Genomic DNA, 22,278 nt, shown 5'->3' with positions numbered 1-22,278 from the left:
GTGGATATTCAGTTGTCCCAACACCATTTGTGAAAAATACTTTTCTTTTCCCATTGAGTGGTCTTGGCATCCTTGTCAAAATCAGTTAACCATAAACGTGGGGGTTTATTTCTGAACTATATTCCATTGGTCTGTGTCTTTATGCTGTCTTGACTGCTGTAACTTTGTACTAAGTTTTGAAATCAGGAAGTGTGAGTGCTCCCAATTTTGTTCTTTTTCAAGATTATTTTGGCCATTATAGGTTCCTTGAATTTTCTGTTTTTTTTTTTTCTTTTTGAGACAGAGTCTCACTCTGTCCCCCAGGATGGAGTACAGTGGTGTGATCTCAGCTCACCGCAACCTTCGCCTCCCAAATTCAAGCGATTCTCTTGCTTCAGCCTCCTGAGTTGCTGGGACTACAGGCACACACCACCACGTCCAGCTAATTTTTGTATTTTTAGTAGAGATGGGGTTTTGCCATTTTGGCCAGGCTGGTCTCAAACCCTGCTCACCTCAGGTGATCCACCTGCCTCTGCCTCCCAAAATGCTGGGATTACAGGTGTGAGCCACTGCACCCAGCCAAAATTCAGAACTTCTGTTCTCCTAAAGACTGGTAAGAGAGTGAAAAGACAAGCCACAGACTGCAAGAAAATATTTCCAAATTATATATCTTGCAGGATTTTTAACTAGAATATAAAGAACTCTCAAAACTCAATGACATCACAAACAACTCAGTAAACCAGCAAAGATTCTAAGACACTTCACTGTGAAAGCTGTACAGATAAAAGTTAGTAGAGAAATTAGTCAGTAGAGACTGACTAGTCTCTAGAGTCAGTAGAGAAATAGCAAATTAAAACCACAATGAGACACCCCTACACAAGTTATTAGAATGACTAAAATAAGTTAATTGAATTACTGATTTTTATTGCTATTATTTTTTTTTCCTAGATGGAGTCTTACTCTGTCGCCCAGGCTGGAGTGCAGTGGCACGATCTCAGCTCACTGCAACCTCCACTTTCCGCGATCAAGCAATTCTCCTGCCTCAGCTTCCCAAGTAGCTGGGATTAAAAGCGCCCACCACCATGCCTGGCTATTTTTTTTTGCGTGTTTTTAGTAGAGATCAGGTTTCACCATGTTGGCCAGGCTGGTCTCGAGCTCCTGACCTTGTGATCTGTGGAGTCTCACTCTGTTGCCCAGGCTGGAGTGCAGTGGCACGATCCCAGCTCACGGCAAACTCCGCCTCCTGGGTTTAAGCAATTCTCCTGCCTCAGCCTCCCGAGTAGCTGAGACTAAAGGCACTTGCCCCCATGCCCAGCTAATTTTTGTATTAATAGAGACGGGGTTTCACCATGTTGGTCAGGCTGGTCTCAAACTGCTGACCTCAAGTGATCCGCCTGCCTCGGCCTCCCAAAGTGCTGGGATTACAGGCGTGAGCCACCGCGCCTGGCTAATTTTTGTATTTTTATAGAGATGGGGTTTCATCATGGTCAGGCTGGTCTCAAACTCCTGACCTCAGGTGATCTGCCCGCCTTGGCCTCCCAAAGTGCCGAGATTACAGGCGTGAGCCACCACGCCCAGTGAATTGTTTTTCTAAGCCGTGCCAAACCGAGTACCAGAGGAGATGAGCAAGTGCAGGTCTCACGCCCCGCTGGTGGGAATGCAGGTGGTGCAGCCGCCTCGGCAAATCATCTGGCGGTTTCTCATGAAGTAAACGTGTCCTTATGATACGGCCTGGCAAAACTGCTCCAAGGCATTTACCCAAAAGTCATGAAAACATGTTTACACAAATGCCTGTGTGCAAATGTTTATATACAGTGGCTTTATTCATAATTGTGCAGAATGAAACAATACACATGTTTTTCAGCTGGTGAGTGGATCCACAAACTGAGGTGTGTCCATGCAGTGAAATTACCACACAGCAACCAAAGAAGTGTGTTACTGATACTCCCAGCACCCCAAAGGGGTCTCGAAAGAAGCTAGACTCAAAATCTCTGTAGGGTGCGATTCTGTTTATACAACATTCTAAAAAAGGCAAAATTGGTCAGGCACAGTGGCTCATACCTGTAATCCCAGCATTTGGGGAGGCCAAGGTGGGTGGATCACTTGAGGTCAGGAGTTCGAGACCAGCCTGAGAATCATGGTGCAACCCTGTCTGTACTAAGAATACAAATATTAGCCATGCGTGGTGGCGGGTGCCTGTAATCCCAGCTGCTTGGGAGGCTGAGGCACAAGAATCGCTTGAACCCAGGAGGCGGAGGTTGCAGCGAGCTGCGATCGTGCCAGTGCACTCCAGCCTGGGCGACAGAGCGAGACTCTGTCTCAAAAAAATAAATTAATTAAATAAATAAATGAAGCAAAATTACAGTAACAGAAAACAGATCAGTGATTGCAGGGCTTGGGGTTGGGGAAGCTTGAACACAAAGATGCTGTTTGAGGATAGAACAGTTTGCTGGATTGTGGCTAGCTGTGGTTACGTGCCTGTGTGCGTTCTAGGTGAGCAATCTCCTGGGCGTAGAGTGAAAGCCCCCACCTGCTCTCCCCGCCCCTCCCCGCCTGGGTCCATGCAGTGCTGCCTGGAAGTTGGCAAACATTGTTCTTATTTGTGGTTTTCATTTCTTACCGTATATGTGTGTGTAATTAAGAAGATAGATGGTTGTCGTATGTGTCCATTGTTTCCATAAATGGTATGATAGTATGTTTTTGCAACTTGATTTTTTTGTTTTAACATTTTGTTTCATAGTTTTATACTTGTAGATCTGTTTTAACGTTCTGATAGTTTACGTCATGGTTTGATGATTTCTCCCTTACTAGTCAGAATGTGTTTTAGTTTTATTGTTAAAACACACCAGGCTGGCTCGGTGGCTCTCGCCTGTAATCCAAGCACTTTGGGAGGCTGAGGCAAGGAGATTGCTTGAGCCCAGGAGTTCAAGATCAGCCTGGGCAACATGATGAAACCCCCGTCTCTACAAAAAATACAAAAATTAGCCAGGCGTGGTGGTGCATGCCTGTGGTCCCAGCAACACAGGAGGCTGAGGTGGGAGGATCACTTGAGCCTAGGAGGTCGAGGCTGTAGTGAGCCTTGATTATGCCACTGCCCTCCAGCCTGGGCAACAGACTAACACCCTGTCTCAAAAAGAAAAAAAAAAAAACTACGTGTTGCCTCAGTGCAGACCCTAGGCAGCCTCTTGTGGCAGTGAGACTTCCAGGAATGGACCCTTGGAGGACGTGGCACTGCACTTTACTAACTGTTGCTAAACTGTCGCTGAAGCACACATGTCGGTTTACATGCCGGACTCAGTTTCTGTTTCCCCAGGTCCCTGCCTTCTCTGTCTCCTCACTCTCCTCACTCCCCACCGTTCATTCCTGCCTCGGTTTCCATTTCCCCAGGTGCCCGCCTTCTCTCTCCCCGCTGTTTGTTCCAGCCTCGGTTTCTGTTTTCCCCAGGTCCCCGCCCTCCCCATCGCCTCACTCCTGCCGGCGCCCCCCCCACCCCCCCATGCCTGGCCTCTCACCATTTCATTTGCACCTCCTGGATCTCCCTGATTGCTGGTGAAGTGGATTGTGTTGTGTGTTTGTTTTGCCCGGCTGGAAACTGCGGTGAGCCTCCTCCGTCCATTCTCTGGGGTGGGTCTTCTTTGTTTTTGTGCATCTTGCCTTGGTGTAAGCAGCACATCCCTTTTCCCGAGGACCCTGTAGCTGACCACGCATCTCAGCCCCCTGATGCCCTTGGCCAAGTAAACAGCACCCCTTCAGAGTAAAACCTGGGGGCCCTGCCTTGTCACCTCCCGCTGGCGCTGAAGGGCTCTCCCCAACACCCTTCCTGAAGAGGCCTCCTCCCCTTAAATGGTGGAGAGCCGGACCTGTCCTGCCCCCTGCTGCTCCTCTCCTCCTTCCCGGGTGCCACTCCCTTGGACCACCCCCACATTTCCAAGTAGTACAGAAATTACTTCTGCTGCTAACACTGCTCGATCAGAGGAACCTGTGAAGGCTGCATCTCCAGCCTGACTCCTTCCATCCCCGGAGCTCCCCTGCCCTGAGACAGCCTCGGTGCCTCTGCTGTGTCCCGGGAAACCAGCCCGAAGCAAGCACTCACTGTTCCTCAGGAATGTGCTCTGACCCACCTTCTTCACCAGAGGAAGGACCGGGTGGGCTCTCCCTTCTCCGTCACCCCCCACCGCGGCCCCTGATACTCTCAGGAGCTGCTTTCCCACATACTGTGTGTCTCCTGGGATGCCAGACCTCCGTCACCCCTCTCCCAGGTCATAGCAGCCCTTCTGACTGGCGTCCTTGGCACACTCTGCCCTCTTCCCTGCTCCAGGGGCGCCTCAGGTGGGGCTCAGCCAACATGGAGCCCTCTGGCCCCATCCTCTGTTTGGGGAACTCATCTCAGTGTGCCCAGCCTCCACCTCGGGTGCAGGGTGAAATCCACAGTGCCCGGTTGGCACAAGGCTGCCCAGCACCGTGCACCATGGCGTCTGCAGCCACAACTCAAGTTCTGTCTCCGTGAGGCGCTGGGATCTCTTCTGTCCAGAGCACTCTCCACCTGGCATCGCGTTCATCTTCCCAGACGCATCTCTGATGTTAAAAATGCTTGGGGAGTGCTGTGCTGGGCCACAGCTGTGGCATGTACCAAGTGTGCGCCCAACCCAGGCTCCCACAGGCGGACTGGAGTGCCTGCCCTGGTGCTAAGTTTGGCTTCGTATGGCTACAGACGAAGGGCCTTGGTTTCCCCAAAGGTCACCAAGGGGGAGTGCAGCCCGTGTAGGAAACAGCCCCAGGCACGTGTGCACGGGCACCAAGACCAAGGGAGAGCTCCCGGGAGAGCGCAGCCCCTGTGGGAAACAGACAGCCCCAGGCACGTGTGCACGGCTACCGCGGAGACCAAGGGAGAGCACTGCGGAGACCAAGGGAGAGCGCTGCGGAGACCAAGAGAGAGCGCTGCGGAGACCAAGAGAGAGCGCTGCGGAGACCAAGGGAGAGCGCTGCGGAGACCAAGGGAGAGCGCTGCGGAGACCAAGGGAGAGCGCGGCCCCTGTAGGGAACAGCCCTAGGCACGCGTGCACGGGCAAGGGCCCCGCAGGGCGCTGTGTTCCTCTTGCACGTTTAGGTCGGCGATCTCAGTGCCTTTCCTTGTGTCTCCCATTCCCTGAGGAGAAACTGAGGCCTGGTTCACCCAGATCAGTGTTCACCAGTAACAGGGCTGGGCATGGCATCTGTTGTTGGCCTCAGCCTGGAGGCTGGAAATTTGAGGGGCACCTGGGAGAGGACAGAGCAGCATGGACCCTTCCCCTGCTCAGCAGTGGCCAAGCCCCCCCATACCAGTCCCTGTCCCTGCACCAGAGCTGAGGCTGCATGGCCGATCTCCAGGAGCACCCACAGGCACACTCAGACCTGCCTTTCCTCCCAGGCTCCTGTGACTGCCAGGCAGCGTCTCCACCATGTCCCAGCCCCAGACCCCAGAGCAGGCACTGGACACACTGGGGGACTGCCCGCCAGGCAGAAGAGACGAGGACGCTGGGGAGGGGATCCAGTGCTCCCAACGCATGCTCAACTTCAGTGACGCCCTGCTGTCCATCATCGCCACCGTCATGGTCTGTATGGGGCCCCTGCTCAGGCCTGCCCCACCCCAAGCCCCTGGAGGCACTGCCCAGCTCACCTCAGACCTGTCCAGGTCTTGCCAGCAGCCTTGGGTCCCCCATCTCCTCGGGCAGCTCGGGGGGCCCAGCACTGCCTTGGAGTCCCCAGTACCGCCACACCCAGCCCAACCAGCGTCTCTCGCTTCCTTCTGTCTCTCTGCCTCCTCAGATCCTGCCTGTGACCCACACGGAGATCTCCCCGGAACAGGTAACAGGGCAGGCTGTGCTCTGCGTGGTGTGGCCCTGAGGAGACCCAGGGTCCCTGAGGCCCGACCTGGCACAAGGAGCTGACCCTGCACCCCTTGAAGCTTCTGAGGCTTAGGAGGCAGAGGCAGGAGGCGGGGGCCTCCTTAAAAAAGGAGGGGGTCAGCAAGTCCTGCTCAGCCTGTGCCCACCCTGGCAGAGGTCCTGGCTTCCTGGGAGGGCAGGAGACTGGGCTCCTACGGCTCTGTTTCTGAGCTCAGTGGACAAAGGCAGCGCCCTGGAAGTGAGCCAGAGGATAGGTTGGAAGAGGAAGGTTCCGGGCTGCCCCAGCAGGCCCCTTACATAGCTGCTGTGAGTAAACAGGGCTGGTGTCCCGCCTCAGCAGGGACACTCCCACCCTGGCTGCTCCTGCAGGCCTGGAGGTGAGCAGGAAGGGTTTACAAGCAGAGTTTCCGCTTACAGCCGCCTGGACTGCTTCTGAGCTAAAGAGCAACACAGCATCTTAGAAGGGGAATGACTGGAGGGCATCTGGGGCGCACACCTGCCTGGCTCGGTGTCCTCATGACAGGCTCGTGCAGCCCAAGCCTCATGGGTGCGTGAGGCACAGCAGTGACCACGTAGCCCTTGGCCAGTACTGAGGTTGGGGCTCCAGTCCTGACTCGTGAGCTGAGCCTGGGGAAGGCTGGGAAGTCATAGGAGCTGCTGAGAGTTCGGCTTTCTCAGCCATGTGAAGGGGATGACGAGACTTTTCACAGGGTTTTCACGAGAAGTAGAAACGCAGGTGGAGCCTGGCCCAGTCTGCAGGCACCAGCAGACAGCAAGCAGCACAGGCACTGGGACCCTGGGGCCGCTCCTGCCCTCCCTAGGGGGCAGCGGCTCAGGAAAGCTGCGTCCCCACCGAGGCCCATGGGGTGGGCTTGGCCAAATGCAGTCGTGAGGTACTGGCCTTGGCTGCCCCTTTCAGAATGGGGTTGCTGAGGTACGGCCACACCCACCTGCGATGCCCATGCCAGAGGGCACATGACAGTGAAGGGCCTGGGCAGTTGAAAATAAACACCCATGAGCCTGAACCTGCTCTGACCTCTCTGCAGCCAGGGCACCTTTCTGGGACTGTGACGTTTACTGCCCTGTCTTTCCTCTGTCGTCCTAACGGGATCACAGGGAGGGTCTGAGCCTCAGAAAGTCCTGGAGAGTCAAAAGCTCATTCAGAGAACACATTTATGGGATGAGGGAAAGGCCTGACGTGTGTCCCGGGGAAGGTGCTAGAAAAGCAGACACCTCCCTCCTTGTGAGGAGACGGGAGCTCCTGGGGCTGTGCTCACTCTGATGAAAAATAAAAGACAGTTGTAACTTTGAAAACCCATGATTCGAAAAGCTAGATGGAACTCAGTAAAGAAGTGGCTGAAATACCAAGTTACTGACCCAGAGACCTGCCTGCAAGTGAAGAGCCAAGGGAAACAGTAAAGCGCTCAGTGTTCTGTTTCGAGCATTCGTGGGGAAAGCATGAAAACCTTCTCAGGGCTGGAGGGTGAGGGCCTTGTGTCGAGCGCGGCGCGGCCCCCAGTGCCTCCATGCTGACCACAGCCCCCAGGGCGGGCCACCTGTGGGATCCCTTGCAGCTTCCAGAGACCCTTTCCCGTGGCTGCTTTGGAATTGCTACCTAGGCAGTGCCAGGTGTGACCCTTCTGTGCTGTCAACCTGTGTGTCCCTCCGAAGTCCACACGCTGGACACCGCACAGGGACGGCGTTGTGGGGCAGAGCCTTTTGGAGGTGACCCAGTTATGATGGCAGAGCCTCATGGATGACATTTGTGACCTGGTGCTTTTGCCCTCCTGTCCCTTCCCACATGCAGACACCCAGAGGGCACCATCCCCGAGGCGGGGTCCTCAGCAGACACCGAGCCCCTTAAGAGCTGACCCCCCAGCGGGAACACAGCCCATAGAACTCTCTGGAGTGCACCTGTGGGTGTGGGTGTGGATCAGTGCCCCGGAGAAGGGGTGGGGCTGGGGGGTTGGGGTCTGCAGGCGCCAGGGGAGACAGACCAGCTGGAGACGGAGGCTGGACCCAGAACAGGGCACCCAGGGTCTGCTAGGGAGGCCAGGACCTTCCAAGGTGCCTCACGCGGCCCACCTGAGGGTCTCGCCCTGCCCTGGGCCAAGGCCAGCCCCCCTGCCCCCCCACCCGCATGGTGCTGTCTCGACTGCCATTCAGGGACACTCATGTCACCTGGGCTCTGACAGCAGTGCTCTTGTATTCCAGCAGTTCGACAGAAGTGTACAGAGGCTTCTGGCAACACGTATCGCAGTCTACCTGATGACCTTTCTCATCGTGACGGTGGCCTGGGCGGCACACGCAAGGTGGGAGCTTCCAATGGGTCCACGGCTGCTCTTAGGGTTCCCATACCCTGCACCACATCATGCACGAGTCCCCAGGGGTGGGGGACAGCAGGTTGCCCCTCCCACCCTCATCTGCATGGGGATGGCATTACTTACCCTAGCCCCAGGGCCTGGGACAGTGCGGACGGTGCAGTAGGTAGACGTGTGGATGGTGTAGACCGTGCAGTAGGCCTAGATGTAGATGGTGTGGACAGTGCAGTAGGCGGAGATGTGGATGGTGCAGTATGTAGATGGTGTGGACAGTGCAGTAGGCAGAGATGTGGATGGTGCAGTATGTAGATGGTGTAGACAGTGCAGTAGGCAGAGGTGTGGACGGTGCAGTAGGCGGAGGTGCAGACGGTGCAGCAGGCGGAGGTGCAGACGGTGCAGTAGGCGGAGGTGCGGACGGTGAGGTAGGAGGAGGTGTGGATGGTGGAGATGGTGTAGGCGGAGGTGCGGACGGTGCAATAGGTGGAAGTGCGACTGGTGCGGTATGCGGATGGTGCAGTAGGCGGAAGTGTGGACAGTGCAGTAGGCGGAGGTGTGAATGGTTCACTCAGTGCTGCCACTGCTTCTTGGCCACACGGGACCTTCCTCCTGCCTGCGAGAGCTGCCTCAAGACCAGGCTGCAGCCGGGCAGGAGAGGGCACATATGATGTGCCCCATTAACACTGGCTGGGGCGGTACACAGCCCTGTCCTCCTGGTTCTGTGCCCTGGGTACTCACCGCACTGCCTTCTCCCTGGCAAGGAGACTGTGTCTGCGGGACACGTGCTCCAGGGCTGGAGCTTCACCTTCCAGAGGAAAAGGTTCCTTAAGATCCAAGGAGAGGCCAGGCAAGGTGGCTCACGCCTATAATCCCAGCACTTTAGGAGGCCAAGGCGGGTGGATCACCTGAGGTCAGGAGTTTGAGACCAGCCTGGCCAACATGGTGACACCCCGTCTGTATGAAAAATACAAAAATTATCCGGGTGTGGTGGCACCTGCCTGTAATCCCAGCTACTAAGGAGGCTGAGGTAGGAGAATTGCTCGAACCCAGAAGGTGGAGGCTGCAGAGTGGAGATCGCACCACTGCACTCCAGCCTAGGTGACAGAGCGAGACTCTATCTCAGAAGAAAAAAAAAAAGGGATCCAAGGAGAGCAGGGCCCAGTGCTGCCGGGGCCCCTGACCACCTGCCCCAGGCAGAGAGGAGCAGGAGGACACCAGAGGTGGAGCTGGGGCCGCAGGGCGGCGGGTGCTGGGAAGGCATGGGCACCTGCCTTGAAAGCACAGCTGAACGTTTTACATGACAGACGTGCTTTCAGCAAGGTGACTGTCTCTGGTGGTGACAGATGGTCCTCTTACTTAGGGGAGGGCTTTCTCTTCAGCTCCTTGTTCACAGAGCGCCTGGGAGACCCACAGCCTGACTGTGCCAGGCTCCCCATCAGCTCAGTGGTGTGAACAGGGCCAGGCCCTCCTGCCTGCCCTCGTCCACCCGAGGCCACACCCACTGTGGAATCCATGGGCAGGGCAGGGCGGGGGACTCCCGGAGGCCTGGGGGGGTGCTTCACAGATCTGCTCTGTGCATCTGCTAGGGTCACGTAGGCCTGTGTGCAGCGTCCCGACGCTCAGCAGTCACCAGTGCTGCCATCTCCAGGGAAATGGGGTCCTTTCCTTTCTACTTTTCAGTGAAATGTGTAGCCCCAGAGTGAGCCCCTGTGTCCAGTAGCCTGAGGCCACCCTTGGGCCCCTGATGGGGTCACATAGCCCCGGGTTGGGGGACTTTGGCTCGGTCAGGCCCAGCCCAGAAAGAGGCCCTAACTTCAGAGTGGATGAGGCATGGAGGTGCGCCTTTCCTGCTTCAGGAGTGGGACCGTGTGGGCTGTGCTCATTTTCCTGGGACAGACAGTGGTCCATGTGTATTCTGTTTCTTACTGCGTGGGTGTTCTGTAGGCGTTTCCACAGGTGTAGTGTATGCAATCCCTGAATAAGCAATGGGAAAACGGGGTTTCCTTTCTTCAGAATGGTTTTTGGTCATGAGGTCTGAGGGTCGCATTCCTCAGGAGGAGCTCTACCTCCACAGAGGGTGTTTCCAGAGGGCTGGGGGCCTCTGTGCCTGGGAGCAGGCAGCTCACAACCTCCTGAGGACGCCTCTCCCATGGGGCCCCAGAGGCCTCCCCTGACAACTGAGCACCTGAAGATCCTGAAAGAGCTACTGTGTCCCCAGCCCCTCGCCTGCACAATGCAGAGGCAGCAGGCACAGCCCACAAGCTCCGCGGTGGCGGGAGCGGGGGGGGGGCAGGGGGACTGCTCCCAAGGTAATGCTGAGAAAGCCACCAAAGCTACCAGGGCACGCAGTGCTCTCTAACACCAACTGTTGAGAGCAGGCTGTGAATCAGGAGGAAGTGGCGGAGATCGCCTGGACGGGGGCAGGGTGTGAATCAGGAGGAAGCGGCGGAGATCGCCTGGACAGGGGCAGGGTGTGAATCAGGAAGAAGCGGCGGAGATCGCCTGGACAGGGGCAGGGTGTGAATCAGGAAGAAGCGGTGGAGATCGCCTGGACGGGGGCAGGGTGTGAATCAGGAGGAAGTGGCGGAGATCGCCTGCACGGGGGCATGGTGTGAATCAGGAGGAAGTGGCGGAGATCGCGTGGACGGGGGCAGGGTGTGAATCAGGAGGAAGTGGTGGTGATCGCCTGGACGGGGGCAGGGTGTGAATCAGGAAGAAGTGGCGGAGATTGCCTGGACGGGGGCAGGGTGTGAATCAGGAGGAAGTGGCGAAGATCCCATGAACGGGGGCAGGGTGTGAATCAGGAGGAAGTGGCGGAGATTGCCTGGACGGGGGCAGGGTGTGAATCAGGAGGAAGTGGTGGAGATCACCTGGATGGGGCAGGGTGCTTTCTAGGGAACTTCATTTCCGTCTTCGTGTTTTCCAAACTCTGTACACTAGGTAGTAGCTTATATTTGGTTAAAGTGACATCTCTTTTTTTTTTTTTTTTTGAGACGGAGTCTCGCTCTGTCGCCCAGGCTGGAGTGCAGTGGCGCGATCTCGGCTCACTGCAAGCTCCACCTCCCGGGCTCACGCCATTCTCCCGCCTCAGCCTCCGAGTAGCTGGGACTACAGGCGCCCGCCACCACGCCCGGCTAGTTTTTTGTATTTTTAGTAGAGACGGGGTTTCACCATGTTAGCCAGGATGGTCTCGATCTCCTGACCTCGTGATCCACCCGCCTCGGCCTCCCAAAGTGCTGGGATTACAGGCTTGAGCCACCGCGCCCGGCCAAGTGACATCTCTTAATGATGTTTTAACCAGAAGATGCTGGAGAGAGTGTGTGTGCACTTAATGGTACTGGAACCGCATTTTATTGTCTTTTTGTCTTTTTCTTAAATGGTTTAGGTTGTTCCAAGTTGTTGGGAAAACAGACGACACACTTGCCCTGCTCAACCTGGTGAGTATTTTCCTGTCCTTTTCTGGGGAGTGACTTTGGTTTGTAATCTGGCTCTCAGGGAAGAACGGAAGGAAGCAGCCGGCCTCTCTCGTGACCTCCAGGCTGCCTCGAAGCCTGGAGTCTGCCCACACCTGGGAGCTCCTTGAATGATCTTCCCCTCCCCATGGGTCGCCAGCCTGTATCTCCTCCCAGACAGAGCCAGGGTGTGGGGGACCAGGGGGCACTGGGCTGGGCACAGGTGTGGGGGACAGAGGATGAGTGCCCCCATCTGGCCCTGCAGGGTCTGGGAGCTGGACTCACACTCGCTGGCCCACCCTTCTTGGGGAGGGCCCAGGCCTGCGCCTTCCCGGAGTGGGCTGTGTCCATCCCCCTGCCCTCCTCCCCAGGCCACATCATGGCCATGATGCCCTCCCTCCCTCCAGGCCTGCATGATGACCATCACCTTCCTGCCTTACACGGTGAGCACCGCCAGGCCCCTGACACCCTGAGGCTTTCCTGGGCACCACTGGATCTGACCTGTCCTCAAAAGCAGACCAGCTGGATGGCTCAGGGCCCAGGCCACAGAGTTGCAGAGAAGAGAGAAGGTTCTGGGGAGAGCAAATTCTGGGGCGAGAAGGTTCTGGGGAGAGCAAATTCTGGGGCGAGAACATTCTGGGGCGAGAAGGTTCTGGGGCGAGAAGGTTCTGGGGAGAGCCAGCTGTTGGGCTGCCGGGGGCTTCTTTCAGGCTGGAGGGGAGGGGAGGCAGTGGCCCTGATGAGGGACTCACTGGCGCTCCCAGCTCCCACCTGGCCCTGAGTCCACAGCCCCCTGCCCATCCCAGGCCTGTCCCTGGCATGCAGCCCCTACAGCCTCCGGCCACCCACCCTGTACTGCTCAGGCTGTGAAGGTGCCTCCAAATTCTGGCAGTGGCCGCTGGTCCGAGTGTGCGGGGCTGTGTGCCACAAGGAACTGGGGTCTGCGGAATTCTATATGAATCGGATGACATTTTGGCTTTAAAGGCCTGAGGCATTTGGTGGAGTTGGTTGGAGTAGGGGCAGTTTGGACACATCTCCCCCAGCACCCAGCTGGCCGCATCCTGTGATGGCCCCGTCGCATCTCCCATGGCGTGGGGAGGCTCGCCATGGCCCAGTTCCAGGCCCTGGGGCCCTGGAGCCTGGTAACCTAGGATTTGTGGGGGGGGGGGGTTGGTTTTGTTTTTATTTTAACAGTTTTCCTTAATGGTGACCTTCCCTGATGTGCCCCTGGGCATCTTCTTGTTCTGTGTGTGTGTGATCACCATCGGGGTCGTGCAGGTAGGGGGCCTGCACTGTGTGTGTGTGTGTGTGTATGTGTGTGTGAGATCGCCATCAGGGTCGTGCAGGTAGGGGTCAGGGGGGCCTGTGCTCTGTGTGTGTGTGTGTGTGTGTGTGTGTGTGTGTGTGCACGCGCGTGATCGATCGCTGTTGGGTCACACAAGTAGTAGGGTGCCCGGGGCCACCTAGACGCATACGATGTGGCATGCCCAGAGCTCCCCTGCTTTCTGACCAGAGACTGGGAAGAGTGGGCCCTGAGACCCCCCACATGCAGCCAGCAGGGGCTCCTGTTCTCTCTCCACCTCAGCCCCTGTGCCCAAAGTGTCCCGGGTACAAGCCCACCTCTACCGGCCAGGTCCTCCCCCACCCCGAGACCCCTGCATGTGTGCGTGCTGTGCAGCCCGGGGGTTGACTGGTGTGGGGGCCCTCTGCTCTCGGGGCCAGCGTCCTGCAGCTTGCTTTTTCCACAGGCACTGATTGTGGGGTACGCATTTCACTTCCCGCACCTGCTGAGCCCGCAGATCCAGTGCTCCGTCCACAGGGCTCGGTACCGACAACACGTCCTGGGCATCGTCCTCCAAGGCCCAGCCCTGTGCTTTGCAGCGGCCATCTTCTCTCTCTTCTTTGTCCCCTTGGTAAGTGCTGGGACAGCCCCCTGGGGCCCGGGCAGGAACGGGGGCCACCGTAGGAGCGATGTCCCCACTAAGCAACAAACATGCGGGTGGGGGCAGAGCCGTAGGCAGGCAGGGGTCCCTCCAAGGGTCTTGTGTGTGAGGCCCAGGGCTGCAGTGAGTGGCACCAGGGAGGGAGGCCTGCTCCATCTGAGGCCCCGAGACCCAGCCTGTCGAGGACAAAGACGGATACTCATCGAAGGAAGGAGCAGCTGAGTGTCCTCAGTGAAGCTTCACAACGACGATGACGAGAAACAGAGACACCCGGAGTCCGGGGATGTCCTCATTTTCTTGTTTTATTTTCTATTTATTGAGGCAAGATCTCGCTTTGTCACCCAGGCTGGAGGGCAGTGGCGTGACCTTGGCTCGCCGCGGCCTCAACCTTCCGGGCTCAAGCGATTCTCTCACCTCAGCCTCCCAGGTAGCTGGGACTACAGGTGTGCACCACCACACCGTGATAATTTTGGTATTTTTGGTGGAGACAGGGTCTTGCTATGTTGCCCAGGTTAATCTGGAATGCCTGGACTGAAGTGATCCTCCTACCTTAGCCTCCCAAAGTGCTGGATTACAGTGTGAGCCACCATGCTGGCCTTTATTTTCTTTTTTTCTTTTTTTTCTTGAGACGGAGTTTTGCTCCCAGGCTGGAGTGCAATGGCGTGATCTCGGCTCACTGCAACCTTCGCCTCCCAGGTTCAAGTCATTCTCCTGCCTCAGCCTCCTGAGTAGCTGGGATTACAGGCGCCCGCCACCACACCCGGCTAAGTTTTGTATTTTTAGTAGACACAGGGTTTCACCATGTTGGCCAGGCTGGTTTCAAACTCCTGACCTCGTGATCCACCTGCCTTGGCCTCCCAGGCATCCTCCTTGGGATTACAGGCATGAGCCAGTGCGCCCAGCCTATTTTCTTTTGGATAAGGAATCTATACAAAACTGTGTCAAGACAGTAAACACCTAACAGTGTTTGGAGGAGGAGCCCCTGGGGATAAGACCAGCATCCGCTCATGGAGACGTCAGCTGTTGGTACTTGGAGAATGTGAGCCACCAGGAAGAGGGAGAAGGCAACAAAAGAAAGTTCCAGAACCCAGAATGGAGTCTGGGAAAGTAGAGAAAGCAGCGCTAAGAACCCAGCTGTTGGCAGCGGGAGCCAGGTCCGCGGGGCCAGTAAATCTGGGCAGCAGTGCGGGGGCGGGGCCGGCAGAGAGCAGGGCCTCCTAGCAGCCCTCACTCAGGTAAAAGACAACTGGGAGCCACTTAGCTCAAAGACCGAGGTCTGCTCACTTGGGTTTTTTAAGCCAATGGCTGATTTTAATAGGATAAGACCATCATTCTAGTAACGCCACCATCACCCAGGAACAGAGAGAAACCCTAAAAGGCAGCCGTTTCAGAGTTGCTTTCAGTAGCAGCTTTTATTTGTGACAGCTGGACCAGCTTGAGCACCTTTGAAGTAAATTGAATTTTTAAACTCAAAGCACCATAAGAATTGTGGAGAAATGAATGGTTGTTATTTTAAATGTTTAGTAAACATTTCAGAAGAATCCCAAGTTTAAAACAAACGGCAGCCAGATGGCAGTGACGCACCTATCGTCCCAGCTACTTGGGAGGCTGACGCAGGGGGACCGCGGGCGCCGGGGAGTTCTGGCTGTAGTTCTCGGCCATGCCAGTCGGATGTCCACACTAAATTTGGCATCAGTATGGTGATTCTGGGAGCAGAGAACCACTAGGTTGCACAAGGAGTGTGGAGCCAGCCCAGGGTGGAAGTGGAGCAGGTTGAAACTCCCGTACTGATCAATAGAGGGATTGTGTCTGCAAATAGCCACCGTACTCCAGCCTGGGCAACACAGCAAGACCCAGTCTCTAAAGAAACAAAACAACACAACAGTGAGGGCCTGGTGCTGCTGCCTCACTCACTAGAGGCCTGGGCAGGCCGTCTCCTCCACCGAGAGGGGCTCGAGCTGGGGAGCTGAGCAGGGCTGGCTCCAGAGTGTCAGAGGCCCACAGGCCGGGCATAGCTAAGCCCAGCGGGAGCACCGGGCCAGAATTGGGGGGTGGCCTGTGAGTCCCAGGGGCTGTGGCTGCTGCACTGCTTGGCTCTTAGACTGGATGCATTTGATGCTTGTGAAATAGGGAGGAGGAGATGTCAGGGAGATGTGGGGGTCGGGGTATGGGGCAGGCTGGAGGCCAGGGACTTCCTCAGGGAGGGTGGGCCACCCACAGGCACCAGCAGGAGAGGCGGGCGTCCTCAACTGCAGCCTCTGTGAGGTCAGAGCAGGGGCAGGGGCTCTGGGCAGAAGGCAGGTGGGCTGAGCCCTGGGCAGAGGCAGGTGGGTGGGTGGCCAGCACAGTGGGCAAGGGTAAGGGGCAGCAGGTCTGGGGCAGTCCTGGTTTCAGAGGTGGGACAGCCACTTCTGGTAGTGGCCGAGTGACAGGAGACAGGCAGGCTGATGAGATCAGGACCCAGGCTAGGGGATAGCCATCATGTGGAGGACACAGCCAAGGCACAGCACCCATGGCTGGGATTGGGCAGGGTGGCCACACCTGCCACAGGGCCCAGACGTGGGCCTGGAGGGGCTGAGGGCAGGCGAGTGGCCAGCAAGCCTGAGGGCCTGAGGCTGACCTGGGGCCAGGCCTGGAGGTGAGAAGCACAGGACAGCCCGACCCAGCTGCCCACGAGCAGGTGTGGTGTTGGGGAGGGTGAGCAGCCTGCGGTGACCGTGCCCTCACCTCCCGCAGCTGGCCCAGGGAAGCCTGGACGGGAGGCGAAAGGGGAACCAGCAGACTCTAGGAAGGAGGGTTCCAGGGGTGGGGCTGGGAGGCCCAAGCTGTCAGCAGTTCCACGACTCCAGAGGGAGAGGCCAGGCCACTGCAGCCACCTTGCTCTCCATGGCACTGACGGCAACGGTCCATCCTCAGCCTTCGGTGCCGCATCCCGGCTTCATCCTCCACAGCTGCAGGGTCTTCGCGAGGCCCCTCTGCATCTGCTCCTCCATCTCTGCTGGTCCCTCTGCTCGGCCCCCGCACCTTGGGGCTTTCACCCCACGCTGGCCTCCTTCTGTCCACACTGTCAGACCTCCCTGGCTGCAGCCCTGCAGCCCTCCACCCTTGCATGTCATTGGGACAGACCCGCAGGTGTCCTTTTGCCCCCCCAGCCTCCACCCAGACGCTGGGCTCTGTCCTCCAGGCCCAGCCTCTCACTGCCGTGGGCCATGCCGTCCCCACCTCCCCTGGATGACCTTGGCCACTGAGCCCTCCTGTTGTAGCACACACCACATGGGTCCTGGGCTCTGCCCTGGGCCTCTGACATTCGTGCCCTGCATCCTGTAGCAGCAGCTGCCTCCACCTTCCCTCCCGCACTCTGCATGGTCCCCGTCCCCAGGCCCTCCCCGACCCTACATTGTGAGCCCCCAGACCCCCCTGCCTACCCCCAAGATGGGCTACCTCCTCCCTAGTTTCTTCCCCTGCTTTTCCACAGCACTTCCCCCGACCTGCTGACCCCAGGGTGCTGGCTGCCTCCTGCTAGGATGTCCTGCTCACTCCCACCTGGCACCTGGAGGCACTTCCCTCATCGTGTGTTGGTTACTTGAAGCCTGCAAACTGGATCATGAACGTGTCTGGAATTGGCCTTGATGTCTGTGTCGTTCTCACCCTTGTGGTGAACTGGAGGGGTCCATCTTGCCAACTGGGGCCACGTGATGGGGAGGGCGGACAGCATGGCCCAGGCCAGGAGCCGCCTGCAAGGAGTTGTGGAAGTGCCACGCCCAGGGTGGGAGTAAGGCCTGGGGCTGTTGCGCGTGTGTTGGCTGCTCTAGCCTGAGCACTTCCACAGGGCTGAGTGCAAAGACACAGGCCTCTCAGGACCAGGACACTCACATGGTCTGGTCCTCTGTGCTCCCTTTTTAAATTACATTTGGTAAAATACACATATTTACCATCATAACCATACGAAGTACTCACTTGAGGGGCACGGAGTGCATTCGCATTGTATGCAGGCACCCCTTCTCTCCTGTTCTGAACCTGTCATCACCTGCAGTGCAAACCCAGCACCCAGGAGCCGTCACTCCCCATTCCGCATCCCCTGCCCCACCCTAGTCCCTGGGAGCCAGATGCACTTTCTGTGTCCGTGAACTTGTGTGTTCTGGATTCTTCATATGCAGAGACTCACGCAGTGTGTGGCCCTTTTGTGTCTGGCTTCTTAACATACTGTTGTCAAGATTCACCCATGTTGTCACCCGTGTCAGAACCGCGTTCCATTGTGAGTCTCGTGCCACGTCATGTGGGCCCACTCATCCGTGGACGGGGATCTGGGCAAGTGCACCTCCAGCTGTTGTGATTGATGCTGCTGTGACCGTTGCTGGACACGTGTAGCTGCCGTGACACCGCTGTGAGCACTGTCGTGAGTGGTGCCACTGTGGGCACTGATGGAGTGATGCCTCTCTGAGCTGGACACGTGTCTCTTCAGATCTGTCTTCTCAGGCTGTTGGCGTGTGTGCCCAGCAGTGAGTTTCTGGGTCATTTGGTGATTCTCTGCTTAGTTTTTTAAGTTTAATTGTTTGACGAACCACCAAACAAAATGCAGCAGCTGCAGCATTTTGCATTCCCACCAGCAGCACACGGCACTTCCAGTTTCTCCACATCCTCATCAACACCTGCTGTTTTTCATTTCTCTCCATCCTAGTGGATACGAAGGAATCTCATTGTGGTTTTGATCTGCGACAGGTTGACCATTTGCATGTTTTGTTTGGAGAAATGTCTCTTCTCATCCTTTGCCTATTTTTAATTGGGTCATCTTTTTATTGTTGTGAGAATTTCAGACAGGTAGATAGACGATACATTTTTAAGACACGGTCTTGCTCTGTTACCCAGGCTGGAGTACAGTGAGCTGGATCACCACTCACTGCAACCCCTACCTCCCAGGTTCAACAGGCGCACAGTCACTCCTGGATAATTTTTTATGTTTCGTAGAGATACAGTCTTACTGTGTTGCCCAGGCTGGTCTCGATCGATTGAGCTCAAGCGATCCACCTGCCTCAGCCTCCTAAAGTGCTGGGATTCCAGGCATGAGCCACTGCTGGCTTAAGAATTCTTTACACTTTTTGGGTACTAGGCCTTACTAGACACATGATCTGCAAAGACCCTGCCTTCTGCCACTGCCCTGCTTTGGCGCACAGCTCTGTGTGGATGAGGCCTGGCCTCGGCCCCCTGTGGAAGGCACTGCCCTGCTTTGGCACACAGCTCTGTGTGGATGAGGCCTGGCCTCGGCCCCCCTGTGGAAGGCACTGACCTGTGGTTTGTCTCCCTGCAGTCTTACCTGCTGATGGTGACTGTCATCCTCCTCCCTTACGTCAGCAAGGTCACTGGCTGGTGCAGAGACAGGCTCCTGGGTAGGTGATGGCTGCGTGGGCGGGCCTGCGAGGCCCACAGTGTGCCCCGCTCCGTGTGGCTGGGTGATGGCTGGGTGGGCGGGCCTGCGAGGCCCACAGTGTACCCCTCTCCGTGTGGCTGCTCCACACCAAGGGCTGTCCGTGGGCCGAGGCCCGTGCGTGGTGGTGGCTGGGGCTCCCACACTGTGCCTCTCGGAGCATCCCTGTCCTGTCTCCTCTCCTGGCCTGCACGTTCCAGGCCTCTTCAGAGATGAGGGCAGTGACAGCCATGTGGGCTCTGGCTCCACTTGGGGGACTTGGCCAGCTTCCCGCTCCTGGCGTGTCCACAGGCCATAGGGAGCCCTCGGCTCACCCAGTGGAAGTCTTCACATTTGACCTCCACGAACCACTCAGCAAGGAGCGGGTGGAAGCCTTCAGCGACGGCGTCTATGCCATCGTGGCCACCCTTCTCATCCTGGACATCTGGTGAGGACCCCGCGTCACCTGCCCCAGCTGTCAGGCAGCCAGTGTGTCTGAGTCGTGGAAACCCCAGAAAGGCACAGGGGTCTCGGCTCCACCCTCCCCTGGATGCCTGGAGTTTTGTGTGAGGTCAGGGCAGCCCCCACTTCAGGGAGGACAACCCCCCCAGCGGTCCCTCCCTTCCCAGTGGCTCCCACCCCAAGTGCGGGCCGGCGATGGGGTGCCAGGGCGAGGTCAGCACCAGCCGCCAACTGCTCTCCTCTTTCCAGAGGGGCTCACATCCATGGGTATCACCCTACCCCAGGCCTCACCCCTGCCCCAGCACCAGCCCCTCCTGGTCCCTAGTCCCTCCTATTCCCTCCTGCTCCCTCTCAGCCCCCGCCATCGCCTCCCAGCCCCCGCCATCGCCTCCCAGTCCCCCACATCGCCTCCCAGCCCCTCCCGCTCCCCTCGGCCTGCTGTTGCTTCCTTCCAGCATCTGTCCTCCACTGCCTCACCACCACTTCATCTGTCAGAGTGCTTATCTTAGTCGTCACGTTGTTTTTTGTGGGTTTTTTGTTTTGTTTTGTTTTTTGTTTTTACAGTCTTGCTCTGTCACCCAGGCTGGAGTGTAGTGGCTCAACCTCAGCTCACTGCAACCTCTGCCTCCCAGGTTCAAGCGGTTCTCCCGCCTCAGCCTCCCAAGTAGCTGGAATTACAGGCGCCCACCACCACGCCCAGTTAACTTTTTGTGTTTTTAGTAGAGACGGGGTTTCACCATGTTGGCCAGGCTGGTCTTGAACTCCTGACCTCAGGTGATCCACCCATCTCAGCCTCCAAAGTGCTGGGATGACAGGCGTGAGCCATTGCGCCTGGCTGTCGTAATGTTTGAATTTGCTTTTTAACATTCTTTTGGAGTGTCTTGTTCTCCCGTCATAGTTCAGCACTTTGATCTCCTTGGGGTCAGACACTATGGTTTTATATTCTGTACTTGATATTCTTCAGTCCAAGCCTCCTGATGCTCTTCTCTGTCGTCGTGTGCATTTTTAAGAATGGGAAGCATTCGTTGGCACCTGATCTCTAAGGCCCAGGTGCCAGGGACACTCCAGGGTGACCTGCCTCCAGGGTGACCAGGCCAGCTCAGGCCCCCTTGGGAGGGACCTGCCAAGGAGAGGCTGCAGTGTAGGGCTGGGACAGTGACCTCTCCTCCACCTGGAGCCACAGCCAGGGGAGCTGCCCCCTCCCAGCAACTTCCTTCCCTTGCTGCCCCTGGTCTGTCTCTTTTCCCACCCCCTGTCCCTCACCCCCTTGACCTCTGCCTATCGTTCTGGAGGACAGAAGTCTGGTCGGGGCTGCTTGAGGACCACTGTCCTCCATGTCCTGATGTTGAAAGATGACACTGTTCCCGGCTTTCTGGGTGGTGCCGTCAGAAGGCAGCAGCCCTGACCGGGGTGGTTCCCACAGCCTCCTTGGGGCTGCAGAGTCCGGCCTGGGAGTCGGCCTCCTGAGACCCTGTGTGCATCTGAGAACCATGGAGGCAAGCTCTCCACGGATCTTCAGCCAGGGTGTGGTGTGGGTGGCTCCGAGGGCTGGAAGCTGGGAGGGAACAGACTTCGCTACCCCACGGCAGGCTGCTCCTGCACAGCAGACGCAGGAGAGCCTCGGCCAGAGAGGGCTGCAGCCCAGGGTCCCCAGCAGCAGTCCGGGCCAGCAGGACTGGGCTCCCATTAGCACAGAGCAGAAGGGTGCCAGTTTCTGTGGAATTGCAGATGGACAGCATATAATGGTCAGCATGCCAAATATACATAAATACAGCGTTCTGAAATTTCGCCCACTGGAAAGTCCACATGGTTCATCTGCACCATGTGCCGGGTCCAGGCAGCCCTGACAGGCGCTCAGCCCACCCCGCCGGGGCCTGCATGGGCCACGGTGAGGCCGGCACAAATGCCTCTGTTCACTGTTCTCAGCGAAGACAACGTCCCAGACCCCAAGGAAGTGAAGGAGAGGTTCGGCGGCAGCCTCGTGGCTGCCCTGAGCGCGACCGGGCCACGCTTCCTGGCGTACTTTGGCTCCTTCGCCACGGTGGGGTTGCTGTGGTTCGCCCACCACTCCCTCTTCCTGCACGTGCGCAAGGCCACGCGGGCCATGGGGCTGCTGAACACGCTCTCGCTGGCCTTTGTGGGTGGCCTCCCGCTGGCCTACCAGCAGACCTCGGCCTTCGCCCGGCAGCCCCGCGACGAGCTGGAGCGTGTGCGCGTCAGCTGCGCCATCATCTTCCTGGCCAGCATCTTCCAGTTTGCCATCTGGACCACAGCGCTGCTGCACCAGGCGGAGACGCTGCAGCCCTCAGTGTGGTTTGGCGGCCGGGAGCACGCGCTCATGTTCGCGAAGCTGGCCCTGTACCCCTGCGCCAGCCTGCTGGCCTTCGCCTCCACCTGCCTGCTGAGCAGGTTCAGCGTGGGCATCTTCCACCTCATGCAGATCGCCGTGCCCTGCGCCTTCCTGTTGCTGCGCCTGCTCGTGGGCCTGGCCCTGGCCAGCCTGCGGGTCCTGCGCGGCATCGCCCGGCCTGAACACCCACCACCGGCCCCTACGCGCCAGGACGACCCACAGTCCCAGCTCCTCCCTGCCCCCTGCTAGCGGCCACAGAGCCCACTCCCAGGCGTCCCCACCAGAGATGGACCAGGGAGGACAGGACGCCGGGCAGGGGAAGCCGAGTCGCGGGCAAGCCACAGTGGTTCTTGTGTGGCCGGGTTTTATTTTCATTGTGAAATATGCTCTATTTCAGTCCTCAAATTGTTCTCCACTTTTTGCAGAGGAGTTTCACAGGAACTTGAAATGTGCCTTATGGCATTTGCCTATCCACTCTCCAACCTGAA

At 57.6% G+C, this 22,278-nt stretch overlaps 1 protein-coding gene across 6 annotated transcripts in view; it reads left to right on the top strand.

The window, feature by feature from the left end:
- Positions 1-22,195, top strand: part of TMEM175 (transmembrane protein 175) — a 32,687-nt gene extending 10,492 nt beyond the window's left edge. The window contains exons 1-11 of one of the 6 annotated variants that reach the window (XM_009204281.4): positions 3,470-3,576; positions 5,387-5,570; positions 5,785-5,823; positions 8,079-8,176; positions 11,568-11,619; positions 12,042-12,077; positions 12,829-12,912; positions 13,383-13,547; positions 18,883-18,961; positions 19,291-19,426; positions 21,367-22,195. In XM_009204281.4, coding sequence (XP_009202545.2) covers positions 5,418-5,570; positions 5,785-5,823; positions 8,079-8,176; positions 11,568-11,619; positions 12,042-12,077; positions 12,829-12,912; positions 13,383-13,547; positions 18,883-18,961; positions 19,291-19,426; positions 21,367-22,039 — 1,515 coding nt within the window. In that variant the 5' untranslated portion in view covers positions 3,470-3,576; positions 5,387-5,417 and the 3' untranslated portion in view covers positions 22,040-22,195. The other 5 variants (XM_003890926.4, XM_009204369.3, XM_009204331.3 and 2 more) reach the window with 5 other exon arrangements.
- Positions 22,196-22,278: the final 83 nt, after the last annotated feature.

Source organism: Papio anubis, chromosome 3 (assembly GCF_008728515.1).
Source record: "Papio anubis isolate 15944 chromosome 3, Panubis1.0, whole genome shotgun sequence".
Lineage (NCBI taxonomy): Eukaryota > Metazoa > Chordata > Mammalia > Primates > Cercopithecidae > Papio > Papio anubis.
Note: the sequence above shows the minus strand (reverse complement) of the source record. Positions and strands in the feature narration are given on the sequence as shown.